Below are 22,068 nucleotides of genomic sequence, written 5' to 3'. Positions count from 1 at the left end.
ACAGCGTTGAGGCACAATTCCTTCTTCCCTGGAAAACGTCAGTTTTCTATTCTTAAGGCTTTCAAATGATTGTATGAAGACCACCCACATGACTGAGAATAATCTGCTTTACTTAAAGTCAACCTTCAGAGCAATGGCTACGCTAGTGTTTGACCAAATGCCTGGGCAGCACCATAGCCCAGCCAAGCTGACACAGAAAATGTAACCATCACAGATGGCAAGGAGGGCATCAACCCAAGGAGAGGCCAACAGCGAGGTAAGACTGGACAGTGGAAGAGGACTGAGAGGGCCGCGACAAGCTTGTTTTCACATGCTGGAGGAAAACCCAGCAGAGATGTTCTATGAAGAGCAGAGGGTGTGGAGAGGGGATCTCCTCCACTGAAGAAATCTCAGCCCTGGTCCCCAGGGCCAGAGTGACTCAGCCAGGATTACAGTCTGGGGCGTCAGAGGAAGGTGAGGGCAGGCCCCCCATTGTGAGGTCCAGGTAGAATGCTCGACTCAGACTGGCCCCAGCCCTGGCTGATCTTCGACTCCATCCTCACCCCCACCCTCCTGCCAGGAGGGTGCCCTCTGCCTTATACCAGGACATCACCACCCTCTCCTGTTCAAGAGCAGATGCCCGCAGAGCCAGTGGAGGTCACAAGGACATGGCCTCACTCAACTCCCAAGGTCAGGCCTGCGAATTTCTCTGTGTAGACGGCTCTAAAAAGGGGGCGTGCGATAAGGACTCAGAGATATGAGTTCTCGGAACCTGATGAGGAATGCAGTCTTGGGTTCTTGAAGGACTACAGTCAGGAAAATTCAAGAAGCCAGAGAATAGTGGGCACAGAGGGGGCACCGCTGGGGAATTTGGAATAGGGGAACCTGAGTCATCAGAGATGGAAACTCCAAGCTATAGGGAGCCGATTGCTTAGACAAGGGAGCCCCTGGGCCAGCAGCCAGAGAAAGGCTCTGAGCACCTGGGGTCAGAAGAAGGCATAGCCCAGTGTCCCGTTGTCCAAGATGTTAGTCCCCAGGAGAAGGCTGACAGCTAAATCCAGGTGTGCCCAAGATGCCAAGGAAAGGGCACCCTCTCCAGGAAGGCAGGTGATGACCCTTCAATCAGCAGATGTTCACTGGTTACCTACCTACACGGCACCCGGCCCTTTGCTGGATGCTGGCGAGTCGCACAATCCTTGCCCGGGATGTGAAGTGAGTGAAACAGCGCTAGAGAGCTAACTGCACAGAGCCAGGTAAGGGCTGTGATGGAGGACACGCCTGCGGGGAAGCCTAGAGGGCGGCGGTTGGGAAGCTCCACAGAGGAAAGCCGGCTGGACAGAGAAGGGGTGGGAATGTTCCAGGCTGAAGCAGGGCCTGCGCTGAGAGCTGAGCCTGGTAGAGCAGAGAGGCCTGGAGGAGGTGCAGCCTCTGACCTCACAATACCCAGGCCCACGGGCCAGCCTTGCAACTTGCAGACTCTGGTGCCCTCTTCCAGCCCGGGCGAGGCCCCGGGCCCTGGGCAGCCTCCAGGTGCAGCGCCCTGCTGAGGGCCGCACCCTTCCCGCTGCCCTGGGGCATGTCTCTACTCACCAATTATGAGGGGCTTCGGCATCAGATCGAGAGGCTGGTGCGGGAAAACGAGGAACTGAAGAAGCTGGTGTGGCTCATTCGGGAGAATCACGAGCTCAAGTCGGCGATCAAGATGCAGGCGGGTGGCCTGGGCATCAGCGGGTTCAGCAGCAGGCTGGGCGAGGCAGCGACCGGCCCTCCTCAACACCAGGGTAACTGCAAGAGGCCTGAGTTCAAGAAAAGCGGGGAGGGAAGGGTGAGACTGCACCCGAGAGGAGAGACTCTGTGCTGGGGTCTCGGGAAATCGTGGAGAGAAGGGCGGAGATAGCAACAAACACCGGGTGAGGGGAGGGCGAGGACATAGGACAACCAGGATAAAAGGACAAAACTAGGCACCAGCCCCATTCACCTGATGGCAGGAGTCCCTGCCCACCCACGCACGCACGCCTCCCCTCAGGTGAACTTCCAAGCAGCTCCACAGACTGAGAATTTCCCAGCCCTGGAATCCAAAGGTGCTGCCCCACTGGACCCAATACGGCACCCATCCTCAGCTTCCCCCCCATCCCCCCCTCAGCACCCTCAGCCCCCTGCCCCGTCCCTCTCCACTCAGAGGTGGCCAGAAGGCAATTGACCGCCGGAGTCTAGAAACCAAGGAGAGAAACCAGGACTGAAGCTTGAGGTTTGAAATCATTAGTGTGTGACAGCCCTGGGGCTGGAGAGGAGGTATGGGGCAGGGTGAGACAGAAGAGTGGGCAAAGAAGTTAGAGGCGTTCACACAGAAGCTGGCCAGGACCAGCGCTCCCCAAGCCACCACATTCTGGCACAGAACTCCAGGGAGTACAAGAGTCCTAAAATCAAACCTGACCTTCCAGGTTGTTACAAAGGTTTATTTGTCAGGTAAGCAGATAGAACATAATTTAACAGTTCGTTAGCTTGACTGATAACTTTTAACTGACATATCATATGTAAGCCTCCACTTGTGCTCTTGGCCAGGGTGAACCTGGGAGAAGGAAATTCAGTCTTGGAGGAAGAGAACAAGTTGTACTTTGGACAAACTGACTCTAAGACGTTCTCACGACATCCACCTGGAGCATCCAGGAGGCAGTGGAGGTATGAGCCTGAGGCTCAAAGGAGAGGTCAGGGCTAGAGAGAAAAGATCGAAGAGTCATTGGTAACTGAAGCCGCAGGAAGGGTGAGACGATCTGGAAAGAGAGAGGAACAGTGAGAAGAGACTGGGGACAAGTCCTGAGTCAAGACAGGCAGAGAAGCTGGCAAAGGGGAACTCAGAGAGACAAGGGACACCTCAAAAGTGTAATGTCACAGAAGCCGAGGCAGCTTCGAAGGGGACAGAGTGTCAGCAAAATAAAGGCTGCCTGAGAGGTCGAGCAAGCGAAGTGCTAATGACCTGGCGTTAGTAACCTTGGCTAGAGCAGCTTCAACCCGACTGTAAGTAGGAAAGGCCCGCGGAGTGAGGTGAAGAGTGAGTGAGAAAATGGAGAGAATAGATGGCTGACACTTCGTTCATGAAGTAGGGCTTGGAGGGGGGCACTAGCTGGAGAGGAGTTTGGCATCCAGAGCTGCTTTTCCTGATGGCAGAGACCTGAATTTATTTCTATGGAAAGGGAAGATACGAAAGAGAAAAGGAATACTTTATAGAGCAGAGGCTGCCTTGACTGAAGGAAGAACATCTCCTCCACTGTCTGGGAAAGGAAGGAGGAAGGAAGGGTGAGTGAGAGTTGCCAGGTGGGAAGCTAAAAAAACTCCAGAACCATGGCTTCAGTTTTCTCTGGAAAAACGTCATGCTCTGAGAGTCAGGGTGGAGAGAAAAAGACGGGGAACGTCTGAAATAGAGTGAAGATGGCAGGAGGAACTGAGAGGGGAACCGGGGAGGTGTGTAACGGGCCCAAATGAAGCCGGCATGTGTGGACCATGAAGGCAGCAGCCACCAACCGTCTCCAGCAGCATTTGGCTGGCGGGGGTGGGGACCGACATGGGGAAGGCAGGCAGGGGGAGCTAAGGGCCAGTCAGCAAGAGCCTGGGCACATCGAAGAAGGAAGTGGACGCCAGCCGGGCTGTCACATGAGAAGAAAATACAGAGGTCAGCGTACCAGAGACCTGGAGAGGCTGGCAGTGATGGCAGACGGCACACCTCTGTGGTCAGAGCGGGTGACCTGCGCGGCAGGAAATCAGCAAACATTGGCTGTTGGCTGGATTCATTTCACAGGGGAGAAAGGCCATGAGGTTCAGGCGCTGGCCCTGTGAACACGGCAGGTGGCAGGTGGAGCCAGGATGGCTTAGGGCTGTAGGGCCTCCTGTTCCTGAGGGCTCAGGGACTCACTCGGGCCGTGCCGGGAAGTCTCGCAGCCGGAAGATGCGTGGGGAGTCGGGGCAGTTGGGGCAGAGAGGAAAGGAGGGCTGCGCTGAGGGCTCAAGCCACTAAAACAGGGACCGCCCCCCACGCTGGCTCCTCCCTGCAGAGGCGGCCAGGCTGGGAAAGGCTGTCAGGGCAGGTGGGCAGCAGGGCTTCTGTTGCCCTTTCTGCTGGGCACCCTCCCCCGCTGCCCCCTCCTTCCTCACCGAAGCCCACCCCCTCCCAGGCCGCCAGCCCTGCTGCCCGCTCTGTCTCCTCTTGGGGGCTGCAGGCTGGTGGAAGCTTCCTTAGGCAGGGAGCAGCCTTCTTCCTCTTTTCCGAAGGGCTTTTGCCAGCCCTGCGCCTCACCGCCTCCCTCCCCCTCCCCCCAATCCCAGAGCCTTCATTACCCCAGGGTCTGTTACCCCATCAGGGCCTCCTTCCTCCCCTCAGGAACTGTCCCCGCCTCAGGACCCATCCTCCCCCAAGTCCCAACCCCCACCCCGGACCCTACACCCCACCCCAGGGATTGACCCTAAGCCCCCTGGATCCATCCCTCGTGGGACCCCAGCCCTCCCTCAGGACTTGCCTTCCTCTTAGGACCCTGCTCCCCCCTCAGAACCCACCCCCCCGGGGACCCCATCCCCCCTCAAGACCCACCTTCCTTTTGGGACCCCTGTCCACCCTCAGAACCCACCCCCTCACAACCCTCCCCCCTCAGGACCCCATCCCGCCCTGCCTTTCTTTTAAGACCCTTGTCCCCCGTCGGAACCCGCCCCCATTACCCCCTCAGGACCCACCTTCCTTTTGGGACCTCTGTCCCCCCTCAGAACCCGCCTCCACCTCAGGGCCAGTCCCCTCCTCAGGACCTGTCACCATCCCCCCTCTCTTTCTCACCTCCCGCCGCCCCAGACCTCTTGGAACCCTGGGTTCTAGCGGCCTTTGCTCACTCGTCTCGCCTCCTCGAGCCCGGCCTTAAGCAACACCTTCCCGCCCAGACCCTCAGGCCCCGCCCCTCAGGGCAGCCCCGTTACGCTAGCTCCGCCCCTTGAGCGGCGCCGCAACTCTGGCCCCGCCCCTACGCTCGGGCTCCGCCCCGTCAGGGCCCTTCCTGGCGCCCCGCCTTCTCCGACCGCCAGGTTCGACCCCCGCCACGTTGACTGTCCCTCGCCTTCGTCCCCGCGTGGACCGGGGGGTCTCGGTGGCCGGGCCGCCCTTGCCCGGGTGTGGGCCCGGCCTGTCCCTCGCGGGGCCGACGTCCTCGCGGAGGGAGGGTTCCGAGGCCGGAGGGGCCACGGGCGGTGGGCAGGCCCGGGAGGGACCGCTGGGGAGGCTCTGCAGCCCGGAGCCCGAGGGCCGGCCAGGGAGAAGGCGCGAGGGCGCGGCCGAGTGCAGGACAGTGTGGCGGCCACGTCCTGACCGACGCGACGAGGGACGGGAGACCAGAGTGGGGCCCCTCCAGAGTCCCGCCCTCGGCCTCGGCGGGAAGGATGGAGCTGCCCCTGTGAGGAGCAGGCGGGAGGAAATCACAAGTTCACTTAAACGGTTAAAACATTGTAAACTGCATTTGTAGATCTAAGACATTTGCTTTTCTTTTTAGCTTCAGTAGTCTGATGTAACAAACAAACCTTCCTGGACCCAAATAATTCTTATGCATAAAGTAAACATATAGGGCTTCCCTGGTGGCTCAGTGGTTAAGAATCCGCCTGCCAATGCAGGGGACACCGGTTCGAGCCCTGGTCTGGGAAGATCGCACATGCCGCGGAGCAACTAAGCCGGTGCGCCACAACTACTGAGCCTGCGCTCTAGAGCCTGTGAGCCACAACTACTGAAGCCCGCGCGCCTAGAGTCCATGCTCCACAAGAGAAGCCACCACACGGAAGAGTGGCCCCCACTCACTGCAACTAGCGGAAGCCCACGCGCAGCAACGAAGACCCAACGCAGCCAAAAAATAATTAATTAATTATTTTAAAAAGCTAAAAAAAACCCATATAGATGCAGTGAATCTAAGTTCTCTTTTAAGTTTCTAATACTGTATGTAGTAAAGTACGTAGGAACATTTCAACTCATAAATCTAAATCAGCAAAATATAAATTATAAGGTTAAAACAATCACTTGCACATTTTGCATTACAATACAAAGCTATAGGACTGAAATCTCAAACCGAGGCTCGACCTGGGTTGGCTCAGAACACTCCTGTTCATGAGAATTCCCTGGAGGTCCAGTGGTTGGGCTGTGGCTCGCGGGCTCTAGAGCGCAGGCTCAGTAGTTGTGGCGAACGTGCTTAGTTGCTCCGTGTCACGTGGGATCTTCCCGGACCAGGGCTCAAACCTGTGTCCCCTTCATTGGCAGATGGATTCTTAACCACTGCACCACCAGGGAAGCCCTGAATCTCTTTTTAATTAACAACTTTATTAAGATATAATTCAAATACCATAAATTCGCTCCTTTAAAGTGTACAATTTTACGTTTTTTGGTATATTCACAGATATGTACAAACACCACCGCAATCAATTTTAGAACTCTTTCATCACCCCCAAAACAAACCCTCTAGCAATCACACTCCTACTGCCCAACCCTCCTCAACTCTAAGCAACCACTAATTTACTTTCTATTTTTATGTATTCGTTTGTTCTGGACAGTCCATATAATTGGATTCATATATAAGTGGCTTTTGTGGCTGGCTTCTTTCATTTAGCATAATGTCTTCAAGGTTTATCCATGCTGTAGATGAGTCAGTGCGTGTACGCGGGATGTGGGGAAGGTTGTTTTTATGGCTGAATAATATTCTGTTAACGGATTACCACATTTTGTTTATCCATTCATTGGTTCTTGGACTTTTGTTTCCTCCTTTCAGCTATTATGAATAATGATGCCATAAGCATTCATGTATCAGTTTTTGTGTGGATGTATGTTTCTATTTCTCTTGACTATATATCTAGGAGAGGAAGTGCTGCATCATATGCTAACTCTATGTTTACCTGTTTGAGGAGCTGCCAGATTGTTTTCCAGTGGGGCTACACAACCTTACGCTGCCACCGGCAACGTATGAGCATTCCAATTTCTCCACATCCTTGCCAATACTTATTTTTTTATTTTATTTTATTAGCGCATAATTGCTTTACAATGTTGTGTTAGTTTCTGCTGTAGAACAAAGTGAATCAGCTATATAAATAAATATATCCCCTCCCTCTTGAGCCTCCCTCCCACCCCTTGCCAATACGTATTAGCTGACTTTTTGATTATAGCCATCCTAGTGGATGTGAAGTGGTATATCATTGTGGTGTTGATTTGTATTTCCCTGATGACTAATGAGGCTGAGCAAATTTTCATGTGTTTTTTGGACATTTGTATATCATCTTTGGGAAATGTATGTTCAGACCTTTGGTCCATTTTTTTAAAAAATTTATTTTTGGCTGCGTTGGGTCATCGCTGCTGTGCACGGGCTTTCTCTAGTTGCAGCGAGCGGGGGTTACTCTTCATTGGGGTACATGGGCTTCTCATTGCAGTGGCTTCTCTTGTTGTGGAGCACGAGCTCTAGGCACTCAAGCTTCATTAGTTGTGGCTCGTGGGCTCTATAGCGCAGGCTCAGTAGTTGTGGCCCACGTGCTTAGTTGCTCCGTGGCATGTGGGATCTTCCCAGACCAGGGCTCGAACCTGTGTCCCCTGCATTGGCAGGCGGATTCTTAACCACTGCGCCACCAAGGAAGTCCCTGGTCCATTTTTTAATTGGACTATTTGTCTTTTTTTTATTATTGAGTTGTAAGAGTTCTTTATATATTCTGGATATAAGTCCCTCATCAAATATATGATTTGCAAATATTTTCTCCCATTCTGTCTTTTCATTTTCTTGATAGTGTCCTTTGAAACACAGAAACTTTTAATTTTGATGAAATCCAACTTATTGTTTCTTTTGTTGCTCATGGTTTTGATGTCATATCTAAGAATCCACTGCTAAATCCAAGGTCATGGAGATTTATCCCTATGTTTTCTTCTAAGAATTTTATAGTTTTAGCTCTTACATTTTGGCCTTTGATCTGTTTAGTTAACTTTTGTATAAGGTGTGAGGTAAGGATTCAATTTCATTCTTTTGCATGTGGATACCCAGTAGTCTCAGCACAATTTTTTAAAAAGGTTACTCTTTCCCCATTGAGCTTTCTTGGCACCCTTGTCGAAAATCAGTTGACTGTAAATACATGAGTTTGTTTCTGGACTCCCTATTCTACTCCATCGGTCTGTCTGTCTCTCCTTATCCCAGTGCCAAACAGTCTTGATTACTGTCGCTTTGTAGTAAGTATTGAAATCTGAAAGTTAGTTCTCCAACTTTCTTCTTTTTCTTTTCTTGCTTTTTTTTTAAATTGAAGTATAGTTGATTTTCAGTGTTGTGTTAATTTCTGGTGTACACTTTGGTGAGAGTTTTCTTTCTTCTTTTTCAATATTGCTTTGGCAATTCTGGGTCCCTTGCAATTCTCTACGAATTTTAGGATTGGCTTGCCAGTTTCTACAAAGATGCCAGCTTGGATTCTGATAGGGAGTTCACTGAATCTGTAGATCACTAGGGGAGTATTGCCATCTTCACAATATTAAGTCTTCCAATCCATAAACACAGGATGTGTTTCCATTTATTTAGATCTTCTTTCATTTCTTTCAACAATGCTTATAGTTTTCAGAGCATAAGTTTTGCATATCTTTTGTTAAATTTATTCCTAAATATTTTACTCTTTTTGATGCTATTAATTTCATTTTTAGATTGTTCATTGCAAGTGTATGGAAATACAATTGATTTTTGTAGACCCCGCCGATGAATCTTGCACTCTTTGTATTCTAAGGACCACGCAACTCCTTCAGATAGTTACCTGTTACCTGATTGAGTTTTGGATCTCACATGGCTGTCTCAGTGGTCACAGTTTATAAGGTCATTCTATGGATAATCCTATACTGACCTTTTTTAATCATCAAGTTTTATCTGTGCTCATATATACATCATGTTCTTCATATTTATTGAACACTTTCTGTGGCCCAAGTACTGTTCTAGGCACTGGGAAACAGCAGCAAACAGACAAAGCCCTGCCCTCACGGAGCTTCCATTCTAATTGAGGGAAACAGGACAAACCAATAAGTCAATGGAGAGTATCTTGGAGAGAGATAAGTGCTAAGGAGGAAATAGTCCAGAAGAAGGGGAAGGAACAGGTGGGGTGAAGGAAACTGGTGATTTGGGATGGAAGAGCTCATTGAAGAGGTCACAACTGAAAGGACGGGTGGAAGTACGCGACCAGCTGTGCACACGGGAAGAATGTTCCAGGCAGAAGGAACAGCAACGCAAAGACAGAGGCAAGAGCGTGCCGGAGCATTTGAGGAACAGCAAGGAGGTCCGAGGGGCTGAAGCAGAAGGTGCCAGGGGGAGACCAGGAGGACAAAGACAGAGAGATGAGGAGCCAGGCCACGGGGGACACGGAACAGCCTAGCGCTCAGAATGAGACGGTGAGCTAGCTGGTGGGCATTTTAACCAGAGGGGGACATTTTAACTGGAACAGTCTGGCTGATGTTTGAGGGGAAAGGCCAGAAACAGGCGGCAAGCCAGGGGGCTCCTGCAATAATCCAGGCAGGGTAATGTTGGTATGCACCGGAGTTGGGGGGAGCACACGTGCTGAATTCTGGATATACGTACTTGAAGGTGTTGCAGACGGATGGGATGCTCGGGGCTCCTGAAAGAGAAGTGTTGAGGCTGCACCATTTGAGGCCTGAGCCACTGAAAGAGCAAAGATGTCGGCTGCCGGCACGCCAGGGCGGCAGAGTCCCCAGCAGAGCCCCGGGAAGAAGGGGGTCAGTTCGCTGGGATGTGAGTCGGAGCGCAGCTGGAGAGGGAGCAGGCTGCGCCGGTCCCGAGCGTCTGAGCTGCATCAGCTCCTGAGAAGAAGCAGACTCTAGGTGGGCCTTGGGGCTGCCCCCAGGGCCAGAGGATGTGGGCCCAGAAGCACCTGGAGGAAGCCGGGTGACCGGGAACCTGGATGCCAAACCAAGACGGGATTTCAACAGGGAGGAACGTCCCGCCGCGTGGACACCACCCGCCACCTGCGAGAAGAGCCCCGTGGAGCGCGCGCTGGGTTCTGCAACGCGGGGTCACCGGCCCCTCGACCGGTGTTTGGGTGGAGGGACGGAGGAGGAGAAAATGGCCTGAGATGGTGAGCTGGTACAACGCCCAGGGACGTCTTCGAGGGACACTGAGGACACCAGTGGAGGTGGGGACATCAGTGAGATGGAAACCAGATCCCCTGGGTCTCAGAGACCATGAACACCTGGCCATGCAGGGACCGTCTTCTCTCCCAAGTCCTGAAGACGCTGCCCGAGTGGTCCTTTCCCATGTCATCCGGACCCTAGGCTCCGCCAAGAGGAGACAGCCTGAGAAGGACAAACGGCCCGGGCGGCTCTCCGTGCCCCGTCGCCCCTCTGTGCCACGCCGGCTGCTCCTTGCCTCATGCTGTTCCTCTCCGTGGGACACTTCCCTTTGGGCCACAGGCTTCACTGTCTCTTCAATCCTAAAGCAAAAATCCAAAAAAGCCAAAGTAAGAAATCATACAAGACTGGTTGATGTGATTCTGAAATTTTAAGTTATTTGTTTGGGAAAACATAACGAAACTTAAAACAAAAATAAATGGCAGGACATCCTGGCACACACTGTGCAGGGCAGCGTCAGTGTAACAAGTCCCGGACTTCTCAGGGAATGTCAGGTGTTTCTGAGGGGCCTTAAAGTGGATAGATTTAGCAGTGTGCATTAAGAACCTCTAAAATGTCTGTTTTCGGGGGGAAAGATAATAAAGATTTATATAGTAGAATTTTTGTCACTGGGAAAACTGGAAACAATTGATTCGCCCAACAGCTGAAATAGGCTCAATAAACAATGGCACGTGCACAAGACGGACACCACCGCAGCCACAATAAGCGCTGTTTTCCAAGAACGGTAATGCGGCAGGTAGCCATGGTGCAGGCCCAGTACGAAGAGGCGGGGCACGTAAGGACACGGGCAACATACACAGTCACCACACGTGTGTGCGTGGCCTGGGAGCTAGGAATGGATTTTACCTTTTTAAACAGCTGAGAGAAAATCAAAAGGAGAGTGCTATTTCACGACATGCACTAAGCCCATGAAATTCAAATATCAGCATCCGTAAGTACAGTTTTGTCGCCAAGCATCCACGTGTGTTTGTTTCCGTGCTGTCTGCGGCTGTTCGACAGCAGAGCGGAGCAGCTGCAGCAGAGGCCGGATGGCCAGGAAAGCTGGAGCTCTTTTCACCAGCTCTTTACAGAGGGGTTCGCCAGCCCCTGAGCGACATAAACACGTGGAGAAAGTCTTCAAGCCTTCGCGGAGCTTTGCTATGTGACGGACGGTGGGATAACAGGACCACCAGTGGTTTTCATCTTTTCTGACTTTTCTGTATTTCCATTCTTTCCCTATAATAAGCGTGTACTGCTTTTATTTTTTTTTAATGTGGACGTTTTCAATCAAACTGCACACTCACAGAAACCTTTCCTGCACCCTCCCTAGGGGCCTTCTCCCCCAAACAGCGGTCACTTGGTCATCCGAGGGCAGTCTCCTCAGGAACCCAAGGGCACACGGGCTCCCAGGCCCCACGCAGGGGAGAAGCAACACCCCTCCTGCGCCTGCATCCCCGGCGACAGGCAGGCAGGGGCGCTGTACCGGGGCCGGGCACACCCTGGGCTCCACGGGAGGCTCCCAGCAGCTTTGAGCTCTGGCCTCCCTGAGGGTCCGCCACGTGGTGAGGCTCAGCTGTCCCCAAGAGGACGGCAGTCAGGAGGCCCGGGCCCACTCCCCCACCACCTGGGAACAGAGGGGTCCACTTGGCGACCTACGTGTTGCAGACCCTCCTCTCCTCAGCGAGGGGTCAGCGGCTCAAGGCAGTGGGCTTGTCTGAGGGACAGGCAGCGTGGAAGGTCCTGGTGGCTGGGGGGCCGGCGTTTACAGAGGCGATCCTGGGAGGGACCGGGCTCCCTCGGAGGACAGGGATGAGGGGCCAGACCCTCACGTGGGGTCCACTGAGCAGCCCCACAGACGCCCGCCTAGAGGTGAGGCTCAGAGAGAGTCGGTCAGCTCATCAGAGGCGCATGGGCATCTCGGTCCAGGCCCTGCCACGGTGCGGAGAGAGCCTGGGGTCTCAGTGCTTTCTCTGTGTCCCCCAGGTGTCTTCCTGCCCCCGTCCCCGGCAGCAGCAAACGAACCCGTCCTGGAAGAAGTGGGGATTGTGGCTCTGGCGCCCCTGGCCGACGTGCTAAACAGCCCGCAGCCCAGCCCCGCGGCAGGCCCCGTCGTGAGCGCCCTGATGGGCCCTCTCAACACGCTGCTGCCCGGCCCGGGGCCCACCTCACAGAGCGGCCCACTCACCAGCCTCCTGACTGGCCCCCCGAGCAGCCACCTGGCCAGCCCCGTGGCAGTGCCCCCGGCGGGCACACCGGCCAGCTCCCTGAGCCTGCCCTCGACTGGCCCCCTGAATCCAAGCAGCCACCTGGCCAGCCCCGTGGCAGTGCCCCTGGCGGGCACACTGGCCAGCTCCCTGGGCCTGCCCTCGACTGGCTCCCTGGCTCCAAGCAGCCCCCTTACGGCCCCTATAACAGGCTCGGTGGTCCTCTCTCTGAGCAGCCCCCTGCTCCCCTCCACGGCTGCTCCCCTAGGTGTCTCTCAGAACCTTCCGGCCAATCCCATGAGCAATCTGGTGCTGTCGGAGGCCCCAAGGGTGTGGCTGGCAGAGCCGCTCCAAGGATGCCCCTCTGGATCCCATCCCTCAGCGGGTGGGGGACCTGCTGCCACCGCCGAAGGTAACCGGTGCAGGGGGGAGGGGCAGCGGGGGGCCCAGGGGGAGGGGGCTCCTGCCAGGCTAGTAGGCCCTGGCCCTGCCTCGCTCTAATCCTCCTCCTCTCCTTTCTGCCCCTCCCCCACGTCGCTAGTCCCACCCTCCGCTGAGCACCCCCAGCCCGCCCAGGAGCCGGAGCCCCTCAGCATGACATCTGTGGGTGCGCCCATCCAGACCTCCACGCCCGTCGGTCCCACGGGCACACCCGGCCCCGCGACAGCCTTCTCCTATGGCACCCCAGACGCCCGGACACAGCCTGGTGGCCCCCAGGGACAAGCGGTCTCTGCCTCTGTCCCTGCCTCGGCCACCTCCCACAGCATCACCGTCCTCGCCTCTGCCCCCACTCCCACCCCCCAAGCTGCCACCAGCTACAGGCCCTCAAGCACCCCGCACCCCTCCGCCCGCACGCACCGCTCCCCGACCCGGCCCTCGCCCACCCTCCACTGCCCTGCACACAACCCCCACTCCCCACCTCGAGTCTCGTCGTCCCCGGCTTCAGTCAACGACACCCGGGCTCCACGCGTGGCAGAGCCGTTTCGGAAAGGCATCCTGGAGTTGGAGCGGAAGCTAGCCCCCCGGAAGAGCGGCAAGCTCCCTGACAGCTCCCGAGGTCAGCACGAGTCTGGGGTCTCCTCGGCTGCCCTTGGAGACCTCCCAGGCACCCCCTGGGCTGCTGACCACGGTCACTGACCACTCCCTCCACCCCTTGTTGTCCCCAGAGTCGAAGCAGCTGGCCTGGGAGAGGCTGGTGGGGGAGATCGCCTTCCAGCTGGACCGCAGGATCCTGTCCAGCATCTTCCCCGAGCGTGTCCGGCTCTACGGCTTCACGGTCTCCAACATTCCGGAGAAGATCATCCAGGTGTGTTGTGCCTATCTGCCACTCACCGCCTGAGGGCCTGCCCCGCCACCTGCAGGGATGGGGACGGCCTTCTGGGGGCCCCTGCACTCCCGCTAGGCAGAGCGCATCAGAATCTGCGGGCACCCTGGGATGGAGGAAGCACCGCGCTTAGTCCAAGTGGCCAGCAGGTGTCCACGGCACCTGGCAGCAGGAGTCTGTGGTCCCAGCCACACGGGCGGCCTTCCCAGAGGGCAGAGCAGCAGAGGGGCCCCAGCACTGCCAGGCCTGTGAGCTCCCACTTTGCCCCTGCAATGGCCTCGGGTCTGCCAGGCCCCGCTCCCACGGGCCCTCCCCAGACTGGCAGAGCTGACGCCTTATGCGTCTCCCTCGCCCTGTCCAAGTCCTCAAGTGTCACTGGGGGGCGCAGGGGAGGCAGGTCTCAGAGCCTCTGAGCAGCGGGCCGCCAGGTGGCCGGGGTCTTCAGGCCGGGCTCGTTCCATGTTCCCAGCATGCCATCCACTGAGGGACACGGAGGGCGGTGTTTCCCAAACACGCTTGGGCGCGTCTCCTCGCCACCACGTGTAGGAGGCACGGAGGAGTGGGATCCGTCGGGGGCTTGGGCTGCGCGGGGGCAGGATGAGCTGGGGCGCCCTTCCCCACCGACACACCCACTCGGGTCGAGCGGGGGAGGGGGGACAGGGGGCGGGTGTCTGCGCCCTGGCCCTTCAGCCGTTTACTCCTCCCTCACGAAGTAGCCCTCGGTGCTCCCGGCCCCTTCCTCTCTGGCCGTCCTTATCCGTGGATAGACTGTGGCTCTGGGTCTGTGAGTGGGCAGGAGTCACGTTCAGTTACAGTGGGCTCATCTGTGTCCCGGTGTGAGCTTGCCTTCTCCTTTTGTTAAGGTGTCCTTTGGTTAGGTTTTTAATTTTGATGAGACCGAAATTATCCACCTTTTTTATCCACCTTTTCCTTTTTTCTTCTTCTTTTTTTTGGCCGCGCCACGCGGCATGCAGAATCTTAGTTTCCCGACTAGGGATGGAACCCGCGTCCCCTGCAGTGGAAGTGCGGAGTCTTAACCACTGGACCGCCAGGGAAGTCCCACGTTTTCCTTTTTTGTTTGTACTCTTCGAGTCCCATTTAAGGCTGGAGCTGCCAGCCCCGCCTCGGTCCCCTCTCCCGGTCCCACGAGTGTGGGCTCCAGGTCTGCAGGTCTGGCCCTGCCCAGGCGACAGCGTCCTAATCCTGGGAGGCCCAGGGAGCCTGGGCGTCTCTCCTTCCAGGTCGTCATCGCTCCTCTTGGCCCTTCGCTCTTCAATATTAACTTTAGGATCAGTCTGTCAAGTTCCAAGAAAAACCTAGTTCAAATTTTTAGTTTTTCATTGGTTTATAGGTTGAACTGGGGAAGTTTCCCATCTTTGCCACGTTGGCTATCCCTGTGTTGCTCGTGTCAGCGGGGCGAACTTTGGCCATGTTGGGTTTTACGACCCTTGACTCTTGTCCTGGACCACCGCCACCACTGCTGTGCCATGAGTGCAGCCTGGCAGCGGCTATTTAAAAATTGGCAGATGACGCGGGAGAAGCACAATATTTATGTCTCTAAAATGCTGCATCCGATATCTAGTTGGCAAAGACTACACTTAATCATAAGTGAAAGTCTAGTTGCCCACATAGAAGTTAGACATCAAACTGTGGCGAGAGGTTTCTGGTTGTTTGAAACTGCTGTTTATTCGGAGGATAAGACACACCTTCCGGGAGGGCGTGGGCTGTGCAAGCCCTCCCCTTCCACGCTGCTCTTCCCCTTGCCTGCGAGTTACTGCTTAGGCCGGAGAATTTAAGCCACGGCACTAAATGGCGACTCTTTAGAGAAGAGGCAGGAAATGGAAGCAGAATGTACGTAAGGCAAATTTTTTGGTATTTAAGGAGGTCGAGGAGCTTGGTGCCCCTGAGCCTGTGCTTCAGCCTTCACCTTGGCGGCCTCTGGGGAGCTGGCGGTTCTCACCACAACACTCATCTGGTCATTCTGCCCATTGGCCACCGTCACCAATTCCACAGCCTCTGGCCCCACTCGCCTTCCATCCAGCACTGACCAGAGCTGCCAGGGTCGTACACTTGCTGCCCTTGTTCCCAGGAAGCTGCGCCATTGCAGCCCACCCGCACAGAAGTTGTCTTCAGGATACCCCCCGGCTGGCCTTCTGTAGGGCCCACTGCAGGTTGACTGAGGTCTGGTCCCACCTGAGGATCCTAAAGATGCTTCCTGGTCTCGAGCCATCCTGCCTACTTGGCTGGATCATCTGTTGATTCCTATCTGCATTTAATTCCACTTTGCCCAGCCTTTTACTTCCCTTCATCAAGGCATCTTGTTTATTTCTCTGCACATTGAACTCCAGTGTTGGTGGTTGCTAGAACCCCTAAATTCTACCTAGATTCACCAAACCAGGTGAAACCTGGTGTCGTCCAACTGGGGTCCTTTGCTTCCCGAATGGTGTACAGCTTTAACGCTGAAAACTGTAATGGAACCCGATATTCGATAAGGACTCGCTGACTTTTTGCATAGAACGTGGCTATCTACTTTTTTGTAAGTTCGCAGACAGTTATGCCACCTTTTAAGCCCAACTGAAAGTTACCCCAGTGCTCATGCCTGTCAGTTCTACCCAAACACAAAGCTCTGCTCCATGGGAGATGCTCTGGCTCCCTTCCTTTCTGCACCCTTGTCCTAGGAGACCCTGAGTCCAGCTGCATCAGTGTGAGGGTGACTGAGGGTGGTACCTCAGTCCTGCCCATGGTCCCCCCTGGATGCTCTCTGGAGTCCAACTCATTGGCCTGCCCAGACATTTTTGATTTCTGTGTAATGATTTGTTATTTAGCTACCTTGCCAAACCCCCTCGCTAGTTCTGATAGCCTGCATATCATTTTGGCTTTCCTCTGTAGACAATCATATCATATAGCACTTAAAAAAATTTTTTTTTTATTTTGGCCGCGCTGGGTCTTAGTTGCGGCACACGGGATCTTTTAGTTGCGGCATGTGGACTTCTTAGTTGCGGCAGTCAAACTCAGTTGCGGCATGCATGTGGGATCTAGTTCCCCGGCCAGGGATCGAACCCGGGCCCCCTGCACTGGGAGCTCAGAGTCTTACCCACTGGACCATCAGGGAAGTCCCATATAGCACTTTTTAAAAGCAGATCGTAAGGCAACCTCATCTTGTTTCTGACTTGATTACAAACAAACACTTCTAGTCTTCCGGTTAAGTATGATGTGTGTTCCAGGCTTTTTGCCAGATCTTCTTTCGACAAATCAGTCAGAGTCCTTGGTTGCACATAACAGAATCCACACAAGCTGATATAAGCAGAAAGGGGTTTATTATAAATGTTTAGGCGTTCAGACAGGCTCCAGGAAGGACACCAAATTGGGCTTGCCTGCTATACAGCCAGTAAAAATGCCAGCACAGCAAGGGAGTCTCCTAGTGAACACGCCATTGTCATGCTGCCCCAGGAACAGCATGCAGACACCCAGTCGGATGCCTGCAGTTTGCTACAGCTGCCCCGAAGAACCGGCGCCACAGCCAGTGCACTCTCCAGAGAGCCCAGTCCCCTGCATGCACTGTCTCCTCCAGGAGACAAGGTCCACCCACCTGCACTTGCTGGGCAGAAACCCAGGTCAGAGGGGTACCTAAGCCACAGGGGAGTCTGGGATAGGTGATGTTTAGCGTCCAGCCTCTTAGAGTTCAGGAAGGTGCTGGAACGCACTGGGACAGAAGCCAGGTGAGCCACATTCAGCATCTGCCACATCAGGTGAAGAAGTTCCCTCTTCCTCCTTTGTTCAGAGTTGGGTTTTTTCTTACTCATGAACAAATACTGAGTTTTTTAGAATGCTGTTTCTCTCTCTCACTGAGATGATCACACAGTTTTCTTCCCCCTCCCTTTTCTGGTAACATATTGATACACACGAGAAGATGCTCCGCTCATAAACCACGCCGCATCCCTGTGTTTATAAATGCGCTGGGCTGCTCTGTTTGCTGTTTATGACTTCTGCAGCTTCGCTGCTTTTTTAGAGATCGTGCCAAGTTTCTGTGACAGAAATACATGGCTTCAATAAGCCAGAGGTTTATCTCTCCACAGGGGTGTCGGGCCCTGCTGACCGGCCCCTCGCACACGTCAGGGTCCCCAGGGTCCCCGCGTCCCGGGACTCGGCCTGGGGGGTGGTGCTCGAAGTCCGAGGCTTAGTGACGTCAGGTCCCCCTGCAGGATGGTGGGACACATGGTGGTCTCAGCTGGGCATTTCATTACCTAAAAGAAGGGGGAGGCGGTGCCCTGTTCAGCGGAGGGTGTGGGCTCTGCTCGTCCTGTTGGTCCTTCAGACTGTGTTTCCTCACCTCTGCTCTTTATTATTTCTTTCCTTCTCCTTCCTTTAGCTTTGCTTTATTTTTCTTTCTTGGGTTGAGCTCTTAAATCATTTTATTTTACATCTCTTTTGTTTCTACATTTGGGATAAGGAAGTTCCTTCTAGTCAGGGAGATATTCAAAATATTCAGCAACCGGTACCAGGGGAGCACCAGCCAGCGTGGATCCTGTTCCAGGGTCCAGGCAGAGCGGGAGGCTTCTGTTGTTTAAGGCTGGTTGGGAAAAGCCACAGCCTCCTGGCAGCCCCGGCTATGTCCGCCAAGGCTCCAGCCTGACTCTGGTGGCACTCTGGCTGCAGCCCTGCAGGCTAGAGGGGTGGGTGTGGGGCTGTTCAGGTCTGAATATCTCACGAACTGCATTGCATTTCCTCTCTAACCCCTGAGTCAGTCAGGACCACCATCTGAGGGGCGTTTGGCTGCATGTGAGTGTTGGCTTCTAACACACCTGCCCTGTGTTTGGAGAATGAGGGCCGTGCCACACTGATTCTCTGACATTTGCCGCCATTTCCCCTTTCACTGAGCACATGGTCGATGCTGCGTGTGGTCCAGGATGGAAAGACTGCGTGACGAGCACGTGTGCTGGGTCTCGCAGGTGTGAGTCTCTGTGCCTCCCCCCGCCCCCGCCCCCGCCCCCCACCGCATCCCCTCCAACACCAGGTCCTGCGGCTTCGCGCTGTAAAGATTCTTCCCATCCACTCTGATTTTCTCTACGTCCACATCCACATCTACGTTCTCTTCTCCTCCACTCCTACCCCGTGGTCCAAACTGCTGTCACCTTAACTGGTCCACAGCTAGCCTTGTTGCTCCACCTATTCAGGCCTGGCTAGTGTCAAGCATTCAGAATATGCCAAGCAGGCACCAGACACAGGCTGTGCCCTCGGGGAGCTCACTCTCCCCCTCGGAGGCCTTCAGTCGACAAGAAAAGCCGTCAGGAGCTCTGCCTCTCCTTCTTCTCCCCACCCAGACCTGGGCTCACCGGGGCCAACTTCACCGCCCTGGGCGCCCCTCCTTCCCTACTCCTACGCCTGTAGACGTGACCCCCCAGGCAGCAGAGCTGACCGGCCCGGGTGCTGTGCTCGACGCCCCCGGAGACGTTTCCTTTGTCCTCACAGCAGCGCTGTCGGGCGGTGCTGTGCTTCCTGCGGTCCCAGCGGGGAACACGAGGCTCACACGCAGGGTGGTGGCGGCCGTTGAACCCGACTCTCCCCGGGGGCCCTGCTCTGCACCCGGCGTCCTGGCACCTTCCAAGCCATGCATGCTGCTCCTCAGCCTGGAAGTTTCTTCCCTCCATTGTCCTTGTCCTTCAGGCCTCGGTCCAGCGACCTCTCCCTCCAGGACCCCCTCCCCAGTGGCAGCGCTCACAGTACCATCCCTCTCCTGGGCCGCGTCCTCACTGTAAGCTCTGAGGGCCTTTTGCTCACACGTGAACCGGGAGGGCTCGGAGGAGATGTGCAGAGTGAGGATGGATGGACGGAACCCTTCACCCTCTCTTGCCGGCTTCTGTCCAACCCCTGCCAGCGGTCAGCATGATCGCTTAAAACCACAAAGCCCACCAGGCGTCTCTGGCCCTTTCGGACAGGGCACTCCGCTCGCCCACCCACCCCAGCCCCGTGCTCTGCTCAGGCCTGCAGCTTCTCAGGGGAAGCCTGAGGGGACTGGGGCCGGGGACCCACACCCGCTGCTCCCGTGCTGTGGGGGTGCTCGTCCTGCTCTTCCCCCCTCCCTCCCCCTTGTCGCCCTCCACTCTCACGGGGTCACTTCCTGGGGGCAGCCCTGGCCTTGTCTCTCAGCGTAAATGTGCCCCCGTCGGACCCCTGCTCATGTCTTAAGCTCCATGTGCCCAGCCTGGCACACAGCAGGAGCCCAGCCACGGCCGGGGGTGAGCAGGTGACGGCTGTCGATGCCCCTGCGGGGGCCAAGGCTTAACGCTCTCCACCGGTTTGCTCCCTGGGTCGCCCTGGTGTGAGCAGCCGTGGGTCTGCTTGCTCACCCACAGATGCTGGCTGAGCTCCTGCAGTCTGTCCCACCGGGGCCTGGAAACAGGCAAATGGAAGAAGAAGACTCAGGTGCCCAGGTCAGGAAGACAGGCCTGTCCTAGTGTCACCAGACAGCAAAGGTGCTGAGCCTAGGGCTCGGGGTGCCCCTGCCAGAGGTCAGGGCTCACTTCGGCCGAGCCCAAGCATCAGCCTGGTGCTCTGCTCACATGACCATCCAGGGAGCAGACAGGGCGGCCTTCCTGGAGAAGGCGATGTCTGAGCAGGCTGTCGCGGCATCCCTAGCAGGTTGGGAGCCAGCCTGGTGGACGTCTAGGGAACTGCGGGAAGAGGGCGAGCAGGGCCAGATCCGGGCCTTGCGGCTGCGCCCTGGCCCTGGGAGTTGGAGCAGTGGAAACTGCAGGGGGGCTCTAGCGGGGAAAGACCCTGTCCCACTACGTACACTTCAGACCTTCGTTTTGCAGGCCTGGGGGCAGCGGTACCAGTGACAGATACCTAATTTGCAGGACCCAGTGCACACAAAAACACAGGGCTCCTTGTTCAAAATTATGAAGAACTTCAAGATGGCTACAGCAGAGACTAAGTTGAGGGCCCCAGAAGGCAGTGGAGGGAGGGACTGGGAAGAGGGATTGATGCTGCAGGATGCAGCGGGGAGGTCACAGGTGATGAAGACGTAGGCAAAGACAACCCGGTTGCTGGCAGACCCCGGGTCCAGGCGCTGGGAGCCGGCACCCGGTGGCAGCAGACCCCCAGCGCTGGGACTCAGGGCCCTGGCTCTGGGCCTGGGGTCGTCGGTGCAGCATGAGGGGTGGGAAGGGACTCCCGCAGGGGGGTGTGCAGGCCACGGGGTGCTGAGGAGGCAGCCTGGGGTGCTGGGACGGGGGGCCCGGAGGAAAGACTGAGAGGAGGCAGGGCAGGACCCAGGAGGCGGCGGTGTCTTCTGGGTCGGGCAACCCTGGGGGCTTTGGGAGGCCCCCTCGTCTTTCGTCACCCCCAGCCATGCTCTCTGTCCCCAGTTCCTTGTGGCCCCCACTCAGTCCGAATCCCTGGTGGTGGATGGAGCAGGTGATGGGGCGTCTGGAACCTCTCTGCTCAGGCTCAGCCCACAGGGCTCCCCTCACCCTAGAGCCCACAGGCGTCTCTCTCAGGGCCTCCAGGACACCTCCCTTGAGGACACTCCCTCTGATGGCGATCCTCCCACAACCACGCCCCTGGGCCTCCATCGCCCCTCACCGGCCTGCCTGCTTCTGTGCTGCGGTGGGGCGGGAGGGTCCCTGACGGCTGCTGTCCCCTCAGGCCTCCCTGAAGCCCAGCGACCACAAGCTGGACGAGGAGCTGTGCCAGACCCTCACACAGCGCTACACGAGCATCATGAACCGGCTGCAGAGCCTGGGCTACAACGGGCGGGTGCACCCGGCACTGACCGAGCAGCTGGTGAACGCCTACGGCATCCTGCGGGAGCGGCCCGAGCTGGCTGCGTCCGAGGGCGGCTCCTACACCGTGGATTTCCTGCAGCGTGTGCTGGTGGAGACCGTGCACCCCAGCATGCTCACTGACGCACTGCTGCTGCTCTCCTGCCTCAGCCAGCTGGCGCACGACGACGGCAAGCCCATGTTCATCTGGTGACGCTGGCTCGCCGTGGCCCGCACCTGGGCGCACAGCCATTAAAGCTCACCTCGGACGCTGGCCTCTGGGCCTGCGCTGGTACTTCTGGGTGGTGCTGCCTCCTCTGGGGGGCTCGCCAGCGCCCCCTCCCCAGCTCCCCTTCAGTCCTGCCTGCCCTGTGGGTTCATGCCCCTTCCGGGGCCCCTGGAGAGAGCCCCAAGACCAAAGCTCAGCAGCTGTCTTACCAAGGGGGATGTTCCAAAGGCCCCAAAGCTGGCCTGGCAGTGGGAGCACAGGAGCCCCTGAGTCCTGGAGGGGGAAGAGCAGGAAGCAGGAAGGAGCCGAGCTGGCGGGGAAGGGTCGTGGGTGTGCCAGCAGGCCTGGTGATGAGCATGGAACTGAGGCCTGGGCACAGAGCAGGAGGCAGAGGCGGGGTCAAGAGAAGGATGTGGGCCTGGGAGCTCCTCCCTCTG

General features: G+C 56.3%; 1 protein-coding gene across 1 annotated transcript; it reads left to right on the top strand.

The window, feature by feature from the left end:
- Nucleotides 1–1,555: 1,555 nt before the first annotated feature.
- On the top strand, nucleotides 1,556–21,616 carry SPATC1 (spermatogenesis and centriole associated 1). The gene is made up of 5 exons (XM_059902265.1): nucleotides 1,556–1,766; nucleotides 12,095–12,727; nucleotides 12,857–13,372; nucleotides 13,482–13,621; nucleotides 21,287–21,616. The coding sequence occupies exons 1-5, from the start codon at nucleotides 1,556–1,558 to the stop codon at nucleotides 21,614–21,616; spliced, it is 1,830 nt and encodes a 609-aa protein (XP_059758248.1).
- Nucleotides 21,617–22,068: the final 452 nt, after the last annotated feature.

Source organism: Balaenoptera ricei, chromosome 17, assembly GCF_028023285.1.
Source record: "Balaenoptera ricei isolate mBalRic1 chromosome 17, mBalRic1.hap2, whole genome shotgun sequence".
Taxonomy (NCBI): domain Eukaryota; kingdom Metazoa; phylum Chordata; class Mammalia; order Artiodactyla; family Balaenopteridae; genus Balaenoptera; species Balaenoptera ricei.
The sequence above is the reverse complement of the archived record's forward strand: the minus strand, read 5'-3'. Positions and strand labels throughout refer to the sequence as shown.

Bases quoted from the DNA above. Each gene is read 5' to 3' on its own strand.
- SPATC1 (XM_059902265.1), top strand. From the start codon at position 1,556: ATGTCTCTACTCACCAATTATGAGGGGCTTCGGCATCAGATCGAGAGG. The intron at 1,767-12,094 runs GCAAGAGGCCTG...TGTGTCCCCCAG, and splicing joins TCCTCAACACCAGGGTAACT to GTGTCTTCCTGCCCCCGTCC. The intron at 13,622-21,286 runs GTGTGTTGTGCC...CTGTCCCCTCAG, and splicing joins TTCCGGAGAAGATCATCCAG to GCCTCCCTGAAGCCCAGCGA.